This window comes from Saccopteryx leptura, chromosome 8 (genome assembly GCF_036850995.1).
Source record: "Saccopteryx leptura isolate mSacLep1 chromosome 8, mSacLep1_pri_phased_curated, whole genome shotgun sequence".
NCBI lineage: Eukaryota > Metazoa > Chordata > Mammalia > Chiroptera > Emballonuridae > Saccopteryx > Saccopteryx leptura.
Window position 1 is genome coordinate 66,631,331 of NC_089510.1, and position 15,878 is coordinate 66,647,208.

Below are 15,878 nucleotides of genomic sequence, written 5' to 3' on the forward strand. Positions count from 1 at the left end.
TCATAGAAAAAATAATAAAACAAGACAAATTACTTTTAACTTTGGACTGGGAATCAGGAAGAGGGAGAAGGGCAGATGGAGCGATATTTTAGGTTGCTGGTGGAAACCTGACCTGCATACCCGTGACTTAGCGCCCGTGGGGAGGTCCTGGTGGCAGGGCCCGCCCACCTCAGGGTTCCTGCCACGGTCAGCCAGTGCCGCTTAGAGTCTCCACGCGGAGTGTGCTCTCTGAGCAACTGGACTTTGCTGCAGAATGGATGTGGCTGAACGCAGACTACTGCGAGTTAACCGGGAGTGAGAACATCAAGATTAAACTTTATTTCACCCAGAGACAGAGTGATAAATTGCCATTCTTCTCTATTTACATTCTATCCCATCTTCTTGTCCTTCCATGTGGGGCTGCTGACAGGTTGCCGGGGCTATTGTACCAGGCGTGGAAATCCTGCTCACTGCTCAAGAGACCTCACTCTCAGGTGCTGGCTCTGCCCCTGCCTCGCGAGGTCGGCCCTTGTACTCGCAGGGCGTTAGTTGCTTCTGTAAGTATAGTAAAATTCTGTTAATCTGATGTTATCACTCAATAAGAGAAGAGTGAAGCAACCCGTTAACAAGATGAAACTGTTCCTGACATCATTGGTTCTTTATTGAAAAGTACAGATAATATTTAAAGTAAAATAAAACTCAGAGGCTCAAGTGCATCCAATACATTGCAGTGACACGCGTCCACAGGCGACTGCAGCTCTTTAAAGCCCTGTCTTGTTTCCCAGGTAAAACACAGCAAGCATTATAAAATGTGTGCCTCCCTCACATGAAAAGCAATTAAAGACAAGCATACTGTTCTTTTTTGCAAAAATCAGTGCTCTTCAATGCCATAGCAGAAAGACGATGTGATGATGAAATGTGGCTAGAGAGGCATTTTCTCATAAAATTTCTGAACAGATCTTATATCACATTTCATGAGATTCCCTTGTCAGTTATAAAAAAGGACCTGACCAGGTGGTAGCGCAGTGGATAGAGTGTCGGACTGGGATGGTGAGGACCCAGGTTTGAGACCCCGAGGTCGCCAGCTTGAGCATGGGCTTATCTGGTTTGAGCAAAAAGCTCATCAGCTTGGACCCCGGGTCGCTGGCTTGAGCAAGGGGTTACTCGGTCTGCTGAAGGCCCATGGTCAAGGCACATATGAGAAAGCAATCAATGAACAACTAAGGTGACGCAACAAAAAACTGATGATTGATGCTTCTCATCTCTCTCTGTTCCTGTCTGTCTGTTCCTACCTATCCTCTCTCTCTGACTCTCTCTCTGTCTCTGTAAAAAAAAACCCACAAATATATATATATATTTACATATATATATTTACATATTGTTTGTCCATTTTCTGCGCTAGTTAAAAAATATATATATTTACATATATATGTGTGTGTGTGTGTGTGTGTGTGTGTATATATATATATATATATATATATATATATATGGGGATTTCCCTCACAAACCTGCCTCTATATTTCTACCTCTGCTTTCCATTCTTATCGTTCAACTCAGAGCTGCTAGAAACTAAGGATTACTCATTCTAGTCTCAGCAACAAACATACAAACAGAAAACTCCTATTTGAAAGCCTTGTTACAAAGAATAAACAGTAAACAGAAATTATTGACTTATGAGAAACACTCTCATTCAGAAAGAGGACTTTAAGAATAGCTTTGTCAAGTGGGAGTAACTATTTGATACAACTAACCCATTTTGGAAACAAAGTCAATTAGTTATTTCCCCCATCCTCCTTTTGGCCAATCTGTCTTTCTTGTCCCTCTTTGACCTCTGGCGGTTTTTATTATTATTTTCCCCCATTAAGAAGGTCAGCATTCAGTCTCTTGACTTTCCTTATTTTCACATGTGTTCAGGGACCGGATGCCAGTTTATTCAGAATGGCAAGAGTCTCTGTATGAAAATTGATGATATCCGTTCTAAGGTACACACTGGTTATTAGAAAAGCAAATGCAGTAGGCCACAAGGCATAGTTGTTTGTCCATTTTCTGTGCTAGTTAAAAAAAGTTGTGAGGAAGACTCAGAAAGGATTTAGAATTCTGCAAACAGTTTTATATTGTCCGTAGAAATTGATGGTATCCCCAGTGGGAATCTCACCACTTCCCTCTAGGCCAGGGGTCTCAAACTCGTGGCCCATGCGGCCCGCCGAACAATTTTGTGTGGCCCGCAGACTAATCCACAAAGTTCAAAATATTTTGGATAAAATTAAGTAAGCCTAGGGGCCTACTTGTATTTTTCATTTCTCTAGCATCCTAGCTAGATATTAGCTTAGTTAACAGCAGTTGTGATGCGAACTACAGTTTCTGGTCGTTTTGTGACACTGAGTAAACTGCATGTACGATTGTGCTTGTTGTACTGACTTTTTTTTGTTTTCAACTGCAGTGAGAAAAGTGTTGCGTAACAGTTGCCTTTTGTAGACCTAGTGCGGCCCGCCGAATGGCTGTGATCTTGCTCTGCGGCCCACATGCTGAGTTGAGTTTGAGACCCCTGCTCTAGGCTGTCCTGAAACTTCCTGGCTTTGGTGCATTATAGCAGAGTATTTGGACAAAGAGAAAAGGGGTTGACAGTGTTAAAGAAACACCCATGGCTGTGTACATTAAAACAAAGCATCAGAAAGATCAAAATCATGAAATTCTTCCACTTTCACAGTTGGAGTCATTCCATTAACTGGCTTCCAGGGGTGTCCAGGACATTTAGGGGAGGCTGTTTCTGGAAAATCAGATATCGGGTTAAATGAAAGGCTATCTGGCTCTATCTGGATTTCAGGGATCCGAACATCATCATTTTCTGTGGGAGCTGGTGGTATATTAGTCATCACAGTTGCAATGAGATCTAAGTCCTGAAAGTCAGGAAAAGTATCTGCTACACCTGGCTGGGCTAGGGAAGGGAGGAGTATTGGCCCTTCTGTCTTCTCTTGTGTCTGTGCAGATGTAGTACTATCTTCAGAAGAACTTTCCCAATGCTGTGTTCTCCAATCATTGTGCTTTTCATTCTGTTTTCTTTTATCTGTATGTTTTCCATGGCCATGACCATGTCCATGGTCATGTCCATGGGCGAGGCCATGTTCCCTTCGATGTCCATGCCTCTCTTGGTGTACAAGATCATAATCAAGTTCCCACTGATGTCCATGACCATGGCCATGTCGCTGTGGATGTCCATGGCCAAGACCATGTCCCCTTTGGTGTCCATGGCCTTGGTCATGCTCATGTTTATGGCCATGGCCAAGGCCATGTTTTATTTGCCTTTCATGGCCCCAGCCATGTTCGCGAGTAGGTCCTGGTTCTTTGTCTGAATCCTGCTCTTCATCTTGGACAGGTGCCATGGAAGTGTGGGGTGAACTTACAGTTGTTCCTTCTTTTGTTTTCTCCACTTGTACTGATCGGAAAGGTGAAAAACCTGGAGGTCTTTTCATCAATGAGGTCTAAACAGGAAATATTAAGATGAATGCATTACTGTGAAAACCACACTATCAGTGAATAAAGAAGGGACTGAGACCTGGCACTGCTATCTTGGTTTACAGTAGAGAAAGTCTTTGCCAAATTTTAATCACTATATTAATATTGCAAAAGAATGAGAATGACTTTTTCCCTTCTTTTGATTGCCTTTATAATTTGTAGGTATTGATTTTTGTTTTTAATAATACTCCTCTAAGGGGGAGAGTGTTTTCTTCATCTGGAAAAATTGGAAAGTTGAAGTACATAATCTCTAGCCTATGATTATGTAAAGCCATGGCACATTATTTATTAATTGATATAGCCTTTGGATAATGTTTGTGTTAGACATATATTCCTACTCAGGGCAAAAACCTAAGTCAGCAAAAATTGAGAAGAGGCAACTTGCATTGAAGATATGGATTATTTCTACCTACACTTTCACTAATGGCGAGAACATGATGGCTGGAGGCAGTGTTTAGTGGTGCAAGAAACATGGTCTTTGGAGTCAAATAAGCCAACCCTTAGTTATCAGCATTTTATAAACATGGAGGGCTCTGAATTATCCTATATTTGAATCCAAGTGCCACTAGCTTCACTTTTCTTATCTCTAAAATAGGAATAACAACAGCACCTGCCTCATAGAGTTGTCAGGAAAAAAATAGGTGTAAAGTCCTCAGTACAGTGCCTGGGACAGAGGAAGCAATTGATAGTTATTATTCACTCTAGCATCTCAGCATCTTTGTAATTTTTAGTGTCTCATCCCTGACAATGGGAAAAGTATTACTTACCTCCCAAGGCTCTCTTAAGAATTAGAAAAGATGATATAAACTAATGCTTCTCACACTTGAACATGGGTATGAATCCCCTGGGGATCATGTTCAAAATGCATATTTGGATTCAGTAGATGTGGAGTGGGGTCTGAGATCTGCATCTCTCCCAAGTTCCTTGGATGTAAGCAGACGCCAATGGAGCATCTCAGGCACACCTTAAAGCTGCATAGCCGGTGTGAGCTCTCTACAGCAGGGGCTACACTTCACTAAGAAAGAGCCTACTGAAGGATGGGACAATGACAATGTGTGGAAAGTGATTAAGAGGATTGCTGTCTTCCTTTCTAGCCATAAAAAAGAGGGATCAGCACAGAAATGTGAGAGTTCTCCCTATTTTTAAAAGGATAGTCCCCAATTCATTTAAACAACAGTTCTTTCCAACCCTCAAATTGGACTTTTCAGAATGAGCAAAATTTACCCAAGCTGATTGTAATTAAAATCATACCTTTCCTAGTGCTTGACAGTTGACAGTAGGATGAACTTTGTTCTCCCAAGGTACCACGTAAACGTCAGCACTGCAGTCTAGAATTTCCTATCCATGAAAACAAAAGCAAAAAGAGAGAACAGTGTTATTCATGAAATTCTTAAACAAGTAGAAAACATCAAGTAGACTTCTAAAGAGTAAGTAGAGAGTTCATTACTACTCACTCCAAATTTATTGATCTCGCAACTGTCAATCAACTCTTTATCACTGTCCTTGGAACATGTGGTTTCCTTGGCCGTGAACTCAATAGAGTATCTTGTTCCAGACACCACCTGGAAAATTAATTAGCACAAAGGAGAAGCTTAATTAATATTATATAATAAATCATGTTTTTACCCTAAGGGATCTTAGGGAACAATATTAAAATTTTAATTACACACTGACCAAATGAGAGTTTGCAAAAAAAGTTCAAATACTTGACAATTAAACTTTTAGTTTGTATGCATGTGTAAAATATTTGACTGTTGATTGGTTTAACTTCCTTTATTTCATGGAAAAAGGAAAGCAGGCTATAATTTTTATTGTCATACTTTTCTGAGTTTTATTGTTCAACAGCTGCAAGATTTATTAGTCAATCAAATCTCAAGTTCTAATAGAATCTAAAAAGAGTAGGAAGAACAACTTAAACATTTTCTTGAAGAATGTCTTATTGTCCTGCCAAGTTTTCAATCATGGAAATGCTGAGTTAGTGCCACTATAGAAATTACGTGGGTTAAATGATGTGGTTAGGAAAATTATTTGGATTTTCTAGTTTGCTTCTCTCATTTATTTATTTTTTTTTAATTTATTTTTGAGAGAGAGGGAGGGAGGGGAGAAGGAAAGAGAGAAGCATCAACTCAGTTTTTCACTAGTTGCGTACCCATCGATTGCCTTTTATACGTGTGCTGACTGAGACTCAAACCAGTGACTTCTATATCAAGCTGGCAAGCTGATGACCTTGCTCTGGGACAATGCTCCATTCACTGCACCTCTAACTGGAGCTTTATATTAAAAACCATTTTAATCTCCAGTTTTACTCATTTACAATGCTGTTTTCACAATTAACATGTGGCTCAATTAATTTTTTTCTAGAAGAGGCACACTATTTATTTAAAAAATTAAACTCACGCTTTTTAAAATACCAAAAGTAAACTCATGCTTTTAAAAATACCCTGACTTCAACAGAATCACAAGTATATTTTTTAAAAAGTTGTTTAAAAATGTCATATCTTATATCTCTTACACTTAAAAAATATGCATGGTAAAATGACTTTAAATTATATGTTAAAAAGTTGGTTGATATGGCTTAATTTCTAAATCAAATCATTCAGTACTTAATCTTAGGAATTAAGTGTGTGTGTGTGTGTGTGTGTATGTGTGTGTGTGTGTGTGTGTGTGTGTGTGTGTGTGTGTAATATTATATACTATTCAAAAGGAATATATTAGCCCTGGCTGGTTAACTCAGTCAGTTAGAGCATTGCCCAAAACACCAAGGTTGATGTTTCAATGCCCAGTCAGGGCACATATGAGAAGCAACCAATGAACACACAACAAAGTGGAACAACAAATGAATGCCTCTCTTTCTTTCTCTCTCTCTCTCTCTCTCTCTCTCTCTCCCCACCCTTTCCCTCTCTCTTTAAAGTCAATCAATAAAAATTTTTAAAAAAGAATACATCAGTATACCTCTTGACCTGGAGAGATGGTCATTATTAAAAGAAATGAAGGCCCTGGCCGATTGGCTCAGTGGTAGAGCATCGGCCTGGCGTGCAGGAGTCCTGGGTTCGATTCCCGGCCAGGGCACACAGGAGAAGCGCCCATCTGCTTCTCCACCCCTCCCCCTCTCCTTCCTCTCTGTCTCTCTCTTCCCCTCCCACAGCCAAGGCTCCATTGGAGCAAAGTTGGCCCGGGCACTGAGGATGGCTCTGTGGCCTCTGCCTCAGGTGCTAGAATGGCTCTGGTTGCAAGAGAGCAATGCTCCAGATGGGCAGAGCATCGCCCCCTGGTGGGCGTGCTGGGTGGATCCCAGTCGGGCGCATGCGGGAGTCTGTCTGACTGCCTCCCCGTTTCCAACTTCAGGAAAATACAAAAAAAAAAAAAAAAAAAAGAAATGAAGTTACAGGGTTATAGTATGATCTAATTTGGAAAAGCAGACAGCAACAGTCTCTCTGCCATTTCATGTTTTTAAAAGCATGGAGAAAGTGTAGCAGGAGAAAGATGAGAGGAGCAGGAGAAGAGAATCATAAAACCCTGAACTCTCCCTCTAGCTTCTCTGGCATTGTTCTGCTGAGTAAGCATGGTTCTGTTTTTAAGAAAATTTCCATAATTAACTTTAAAACTCCAAGTATGTGTGAAAACAGGGAGGATGGTTTTTAAGAGAGTTTTTGAGTCTATATTCTGGGAATCATAAGTTTCTTGCTCATTTTGGACGGCATCTTAATCTAACTTTTTAACAATAATGTTGATTAAGGTAATGTTGCCTAAGAAACGTGACAGTAAGTGACACAAATCACAACTGAAGACCCAACTCTATTAAAGGTCCAGAGGAAGGAATTAAATAGATTCCAATCCTTCATTTGAGAGCCTTGTATGTGCATTACCATTACTATAAGGTGTTGTTCTTATCAGAAGTCTTTTCTGCTTAAACCCATCTTGCTCAAGTTTCGTTTTTAAAGAAGAGAGTACCACATAGCAAAATAAATTCCAAATATATTAAAATTTAAATTAAAGAAATAAACTCAAAAGGTATAAGTAAATATCCATCATATCTACTTAGCATGAGGAAAGCCTTTCATAAATGAAAAGTAGAGGAAAGAAACCTAAAATGTCTAAATCTGTCCAGACAAAAATGAAAACTGGTTCTCAAAAATCACAGCAAACAAAGTAAAAGTGGGAAAACTATGGTATAGGATTAATACATATATTTTAGTGAGGGGGAGAGAGAGACAGACAGACAGAGACCAAGACCGGGACTGAATGGGAGAGAGATGAGAAGCATCAAGTTTAGGTAGTTCAGTTGTTTATTGATTGCTTCTCATAAGCGCCTTAACCAGGGGGCTCCAGCTGAGCCAGTGACCCTTTGCTCAAGCCAGCAACCTTGGGCTTCAAGCCAGCAACCTTTGGGCTTAAGCCAGCAACCATGGTTTTATGTTGATGATCCCATGCTCAAGCCAAAGAGCCTGTGCTCAAGCTGGATGAGCCCTCCCTCAAGCTGGTGATCTCAGGGGTTTGAACCTGGGCCAGCATCCCAGGATGATGCTCTATCTACTGTGCCGCCATCAGTCAGTCAGGAATAATATTCTTATGCATATAAAACTCAACACTAAAAAATAAACAAAAGACATAAATAGGTATTTCAGAAAAGAAGTTAAAATGGTCATGAAACCTGAAGAAATGTTTACCTTCATTAATAATCAGAGTTAATGCACATTAAAAAAAAAAATGCAATAGCACTTTTGATCTTCCTTATGTTGCCAAAGTTGAAAACCAGTAATGATACTGGTATTGGCCATGTGTGGGAAGCATATAGCCTCAGTCACTGTTGGTAGGAATAGAATTCAAATCAAGATGATCAATGGTCGGCCCTGGCCGGTTGGCTCAGTGGTAGAGTGTTGGCCTGGCATGCAGGGTCCTGGGTTTGATTCCCGGCCAGGGCACACAGGAGAAGCGCCCATCTGCTTCTCCACCCCTCCCCCTCTCCTTCCTCTCTGTCTCTCTCTTCCCCTCCTACAGCAGAGGCTCCATTGGAGCAAAGTTGGCCCGGGCGCTGAGGATGGCTCTGTGGCCTCTGCCTCAGGCGCTAGAATGGCTCTGATTGCGGCAGAGCGACGCCCCAGATGGGCAGAGTATTGCCCTCTGGTGGGCATGCCGGGTGGATCCCGGTCGGGCACATGTGGGAGTCTGTCTGACTGCCTCCCCGTTTCTGGCTTCGGAAAAATACAAAAAAAAAAAAAAAAAAAAGATGATCAATGGTCTTATACAACCAGGTGGTGTGACTATAAATTGGTATACTTGCAGGTAGTCTGGTAGTCTGGTCATTTGGCTGTTTGCTTCAGAAGATTTGACATTTCTAATACTTTGTTAAAAGAAAAATTCCTGAATGTGCACACAGACCCTTGAAGCATATTCATCTGAGCAAAACAAGGAGGAATATGTGCAACAGCAGGGACAGAGGCTGTGTGGTCTGTGACAGAAATTACAATCGTTCACATGTGCAAACAGGGCATTTAGGAAATATTTGGTATCTGAAATATGAAACCAACTTGAAATGGACATGTATTCAAATAGGACTCAATATGCAAAGCCAAGGAAAAACTAGATCTGTAAAATCTTTACCAATTTGGCAAATGGTCATTGGAGATTGGCTTTTGGCAAATTCATCACACAGTCAACGAATTTCACTAACTTGGCTGCTTCCACCAGGGCTTCCCTGAGTGAGCATGTCAAACAGCCAAATTGTTCTCTTTCAATGCAAAAGTCAGTAAAGATTCATCACTTACAAGCAAGTTTGAGAGTCTCACAATATTCCTGATTGATTTGGCAAGTGAAGGAATGTCCGTTCCCTTCAATTCACAGCATTACCTGTTGTTCTCCTGGCATCCTTAGCATAAACAAACACACACACGTACTAGGCTGTTGATTAGTTAATTTACAGAGAAGCATAAGAACTAATAGGACTAGTCATGCCTGAGAATGAATGGTTCTCTCCTGACAGCAAACCTCTGACATGCAATATACGGCAGAGTACTAGACTATTCCTGCATCGTTAAGAATAAAGGAATGTCAGCAGAAACATAAAATAAGAAGAAAAGCCGATAAGCACAAGAGTAGCACGGATTTATACCCCATGAGTAAGCCTAATGTGGGTCCAGTGCCAGTGAGATGAGGGAGAAGAGTTGTGGTGTTGGGGACAGAAATAAGTGCCTGAGTAGAAGAGAGAGCAAAGTGGCAGTTTTGACTTATTTTTTATACCATTTGCTTAGTTTTCTCCCCCCAGTAGTAAAACTAATACAGAAAATTAAAAGATGAGAATAAACAGCCCACTGTGCCATCACTTAAAGCCACCACTATAAATAGTTGAAGGCATTTGTTTCTCTTCAGAATTGTTTTCTGTACTTCTTTATAACACAATCGACAGCAGAATGTATATTCAATTTTATGGTCTCTTTCTCTCCCCAGTGCATATTTTATTTTATTTTATTTTATTTTATTTTATTTTATTTTATTTTATTTTTTACAGAGACAGAGAGAGAGTCAGAGTGAGGGATAGACAGGGACAGACAGACAGGAACGGAGAGATGAGAAGCATCAATCATTAGTTTTTCATTGCGCATTGCGACACCTTAGTTGTTCATTGATTGCTTTCTTATATGTGCCTTGACCGCAGGCCTTCAGCAGACCGAGTAACCCCTTGCTTGAGCCAGTGACCTTGGGTCCAAGCTGGTGAATTTTTGTTCAAACCAGATCAGCCCACGCTCAAGCTGGCGACCTTGGGGTCTCGAACCTGGGTCCTCTGCATCCCAGTCTGACGTTCTATCCACTGTGCCACTGCCTGGTCAGGCCCCAGTGCATATTTTAAAACAAGGCATTTCCTACATCAAGAGCTCCTCACTAAAATGATTTAAAATTACCACTTGATACTCCATTTTAACGATATGCCAGACATTATTTAATCATTTCTGTATTATTGATCATTTTGACAGTTTACAATTTTTTCTTATACAGTTAAAGCTGCAGTGAATATCATTATCTATAAAGAGTCTATTTTAGATTTCTAGAAATTCATTACTGAACTAAAAGTAGGAACTGTTTTAAGTGAAGTTTTTTTTTCTTTTTTCATCAGATTGGTAAAGATCATGTTGGTTTGCTATAACAGTTTAGTTCTATTTGGATTCCTTTTCTTTAGTTTATATTTAGGGAGGTCAGTTTTGAGGTTTAGAATAGGAATCTGTTCATGAATAGATTATTCATACGCTGTTGGAGTTGGAAGAAATTTGGGCTTTCCTCATATAGACACTCATTTTACAAATGCGGTCACAAAGACTGAGTGTGTCTGAATGACATGAGTGGCTGATACTGTGCTAGAACTGGGTTTCCTCTTAGACTAGGACACTCCTTCTCAGGGTATGGAAGAAAAGACAAATCCCTAGAGGGTAGGTTTGTGGGCTGGAAAGACACCCAGGCAGGGGGAAATGACATAGAAGTGAGAATGTGCAGAGAGTGGGGGTGATGACAGCCATGGTGGGATTCAGCTGGTTCACACCGGTTTGACAGAACTGATACCTAATTTTTTGTCAAGTTCAGCGAACTGGTTGTTAAAATGGCACTTTAATCAGGGTTCTCTCTAAGGTGGGTGCCTGGGCAGCCGCCCAGTGTGAAAATCACAAATTTACATTCCTTAGTCTTTTTTAACTTTCATCTGTACAACAGCACCCATAGTAAGTTCATTCCATCCATAGGTGAAATAATTGCAAGTGAGGATGCCAATCAAGAAGCAATATGAAGGCCCTGGCCAGTTGACTCAGTGGTAGAGTGTAGGCCCGGCTATGGAAGTCCCAGGTTCGATTTCCAGTCAGGGCACACAGGAGAAGTGACCATCTGCATCTCTACCCTTCCTCTCCTACTATTTTTTTTTTTCTCTCTCTTTCTCTCCCTTCTCCTCCTGCACTCATGGCTTCAATGGTTTGAGCAAGTTGACCCTGGGCACTGAGGATAACCCCATGGACTCGCCTCAGGCACTAAAATATACTGCTTATAAAAATTAGGGAATATTTCAAAATGAATATGAACGTGCAGATAGTAGTTTCAGCCTTTTGTATAATGCATTTCACCAATGAAATAAAAGTTGGTTTTGCATACATTTACATAATCGAATAACTTTCTTTGACTTGTTTGCTTTTCTGATGTTCTTGTTTAATAAAAAAAATCAAATACTTCTTTTTTTATCGCTTCATATTCATTTTGAAATATCCCCTAATTTTTTGTGAGCAGTATAGCTTTGCTGAGCAATGGCACAGCCACTCAAGATGGGCAGAGCATCATCCTGGAGGGGGCTTGCCGGGTGGATCCCGGTCGGGGTACATGCATCTCTCTGCCTTCTAGCCTCTCAAAAAAAAAGAAGAAGAAGAAGAAGAAGAAGCAATATGGAAATATCTTAAATAAAAGTTTTATTGTTTTTGGTCAGGTATTATTTAATATTTATATATATATTTTAAAACTCTTATAATCTAGTTTTGTGTACCTCTTTTATAGTTCTTATTTAAGTATTAAATGCATGAACTAATAAACTACCTTTCAGTATATAGTTTTTTTATACTTAAAACGATCATTAGGGCAGAGAACTGATTGTTAAACTATTTGAATTCCACCACTGGTTGACAGACTGACTGATGTGGCTGAGCCCAAGGTTCTAAGTGATGCTACAATAAGAAATGAGTCTAAAAAGCAGTTTTTCCTAGCCCTACATTTTATTAATTATATGATAGTTGCTAGAATTTATATAACACTTTAGAATTTAAAAAGATAATGCATTGACATATATTATCTTATTTGATCCTCACGCCAGTTTTTTTACAGACAGAAAATGGAGAGAAGGTTCTAAATGACTTGTTCAAGATCACACATCAAGCATGCAGCAAGGTTGAGACTTGAATTCATATTTCTTTCACCGGGTATACTATTCCTCAACCCAAAGCCAAGATCAGTGGCAAAATTAGTAAGCAATTTTCACATAGACTATACTACCACTATTTTTGTAACATAATTTACAGACCTGTGATGTTGCTCTGTTCACAGTGTCAATCTTGAAATAGAAAGATCCATTATTTTCTGCATTAAGCTTTGCGATGGAATGTTTCAGAGGCTCCTCCAGCGTTGGGCTGTCGACAGGTAGCTCTTTGGGGCAGCCCAGGCACTTTCTGGGAGGTGGTAGTACGAAATCCTCCCCTGAAAGAATCAGGTTTTAAGTCAGTGTGTCTCTGAAGGAGCAGTCTAGCCTCCTACCTCTCCCGCACATGGTCCAGCATCCATTTATAGAGTCAGGTGGCAGCCAGAGCCCAGTAGTGAGTAGGTGGAGGTTGACTATCTGACCTTCGCTTTACTGCCTCTCCCCTTTTCCTCTACTGAATCAACTGTATTTAGGGAAACTTTCCATTGGAAGGTGTTAGTGACTCAATCAATATGCTGCACTTTTCCTCAGTTTTTGCATTTTTTGAAAGAATGTGTAAAAAGCAGTGCTTAACTTAAAGGAATGGCTCTCTAGTGGGAAAATTTTAAGTCTTATGATTCTGATGAGTAGGCAACTTCAGTAATGCTTCTTATTGCGGAATGTATGCAAATATTTTCCAAGTATGAGAAAAGCCAACTTTTCAAGAAAGACAGAGACAGAGAGACAGAGAGATAGAGAGAGGGACAGACAGAGACAGACAGGCAGGAAGAGAGATGAGAAGCATCAATTCTTTGTTGTGGCATCTTAGTTGTTCATTGACTGCTTTCTCATATGTGCCTTGACCAGGGTGGAGGGGCTATAGCAGAGTGAGTGACCCCTTGCTCTAGCCAGCAACCTTGGGCTCAAGCCAGAGACCTTTGGGCTTAAGGCAGTGACCATGGGATCACATCTATGATCCTATGCTCAAGCCAGCGACCCCATACTCAAGCTGGTGAACTTGCGCTCAACCTGGAAGAGCCCATGCTTAAGCTGGCAACCTCAGGGTTTCAAACCTGGTCCTCTCTCTGTATTCTGTATCTGATGCTTTATCCACTGTGCCACAGCCTGGTCAGGCAAAAAGCCAACCCTTGGTATAAGAAATACTGGCTTAACCATAAACACACTATCTCCCTTTCTTCCTCTCCCTGCCACCCTCCATTATAACATGCAGGAGAAAAAAAAATCCTTAATTGAAAGAATTTTATTCTGAGTAATTAAAAATGAGTTGCAGCCAGTTGTCTGAGATCAATATGCACAATTAAAGCATAAACACGTATTATCTTTTACCTGGAAAAACATCACACTTCTGTGAGAAGGAAGTAATTTTCTCCTGAAGGTTCATGTATGCATGATCTGTGCATTCACCGTTATCCTAGTTTTTAAAAAAGTACATAAGTGCATAAGTTTAAAATTTTTTAAGAACTTTTATAGCAAATGACTAGTAAAATTAAATATAGGATGTTGAGTTTACATAGAAAACAAAGCATAGTCTAATTGCAAAAGCGAGAAGAAGAAACAATTAGATATTAGCATCAACAATAAATGCCTATACACAAACACATAGAAACATGAAACAAGATGACAAGAATACTTAGTATAAGAATAATAATCATAACACTGAATGAGTAAAATTTCTTTTAGAAAAGCAAAGACATTCAGATTAAGTTAAAAACAAAATTAATGTATTCACATTTTCAAGAATAGTATCATGTAATATAAAAGATAAAGGAAGATTAAACATAATGGATGAACAAAGCTATATGAAGCAAATAGAAACAAAAAAGGAGCTAGAGTATTATTAATATTGGATAAAGTAAAATTCAAGGTAACAAAAAACTTACGATAAAGAAAACATAATTATATCTTTATAAAAGGTACAGTCTAGAAGCATGGAGTCAAAATACATAAAGCAGAAATTAGATATATGAATAAAAATAGATTGAAATAATGATGGTGGGGAAATTTAATATACAACTATAAATCTAAGACAAACAAAATGTATAAAAATTAATAAGGCCATAGAAGACTTGAGTAACATGATAAAAATTTACTTAAATGATATTTTCAGATGATGCACATGATTTAAATTATATTTTTATAAGTATGATACAGATATTTTTAATTGCTTTTATATTGGGTGCCCAGAAAGGTCTATACATTTTCAAATTAAAAATAAGGGTTATGCTCTTTGATCTCAGCATCAGAAAGAAGAAAATCTCTAAAAATCAATGTTTAAACAAATAAACAAAAAACTACTTAGAAATCTAAACACACATACCTAAATAGTTAAGGTTTTCCTTGGAAAAAGAAGAATATAAAATACAAAACAAGAAAAATGAGAATTTTACATAATGTTGTCAGAGCATCATATAGAATTTAACTCATGGCTTTATATGCTTTCATAATTATTAAAAAAGAGAGAGGCAAGCCCAGGCCAGGTAGCTCAGTTGCTTAGAGCATCCTCCGGATGCGGACTCAATCCCTGGTCAGGGCACATACAAGAATCAACCAATGAATGCATAAATAAGTGGAAGAACAAATTGATGTTTCTCTCTTTCTCCTTTACTCTCTCTCTAAATTCAATAAAACATTTAAAAAGTCAGTAAAAAGAGAAGCAAAAAAACAAACAAAACAATGTCAAGTCTAGGTGTTTATCTCAAGAAGTTAGAAAAAGAAAAATAATAATAAATAGCCTTAAGCAAAACAAAAAGGAGTAAACAATAAAGCAAAACTGATGAACTAAAAAACCAGAAAGCACTAGCATTAATACAAACCAAATGACCATTCTTCTGGTAAGGAAAAAGTCAAATGCAAAAAAAAAAAAAAGGTAACCTTGCAAAGAATACTAAAGTATAAAAATATAAGAGAATAATAATGAACAAGTGTATGCTAATTTAAATCCCAAAGAAATAGATAATTTTTTGGAAAAGTATAAATAACCAACACTGATTTAAAAACAAGAACAAAGCTTAAATGAACTAATGATGGAAGGACTAGAGAATGCTATCATTACTTTTACCTTCCATCCCACTTCTCACTTCCAAACAACATAGATGTTTTATAAATTAATAATTTATACTGATCAGACAATGGCACAATGAATAAAGCATTGAACAGGGATGCTGAGGACCCAGGTTTGAAACCCCGAGGTCGCTGGCTTGAGTGCGGGCTCACCAGCTTTGGGATATGCAGTCTGGAGTTAAGAATAGAAAATTCTTCTTGGAACAATTCGTTTGCTCAATTGAGTAAGTAATTTCATAGTTACATCCATCCACCACCTGAAACAATTTTGATCATAAACATGACCCCATGGTCGCTGGTTTGAGCTCAGAGGTTGCTGGCTTGACCATGGGGTCACTCGCTTTGCTGGAGCCCCCTGGTTAAGGAACATATGAGAAGTAATCAATGGACAACT

The 15,878-nt window shown here is 39.1% G+C and overlaps 1 protein-coding gene across 3 annotated transcripts in view; it reads right to left on the reverse strand.

Moving 5' to 3' along the window:
- Positions 1-295: 295 nt before the first annotated feature.
- KNG1 (kininogen 1) overlaps positions 296-15,878 on the reverse strand; it is a 28,393-nt gene continuing 12,810 nt past the window's right edge. The window contains exons 6-11 of one of the 3 annotated variants that reach the window (XM_066347222.1): positions 13,751-13,835; positions 12,530-12,702; positions 4,947-5,054; positions 4,744-4,830; positions 3,381-3,458; positions 296-534 (exon numbers count right to left, since the gene is read on the reverse strand). In XM_066347222.1, the coding sequence (XP_066203319.1) occupies positions 454-534; positions 3,381-3,458; positions 4,744-4,830; positions 4,947-5,054; positions 12,530-12,702; positions 13,751-13,835 (612 nt within the window). In that variant the 3' untranslated portion in view covers positions 296-453. Of the gene's footprint in view, positions 535-2,530; positions 3,459-4,743; positions 4,831-4,946; positions 5,055-12,529; positions 12,703-13,750; positions 13,836-15,878 lie in introns of those variants that run through there. The other 2 variants (XM_066347223.1, XM_066347221.1) reach the window with 2 other exon arrangements.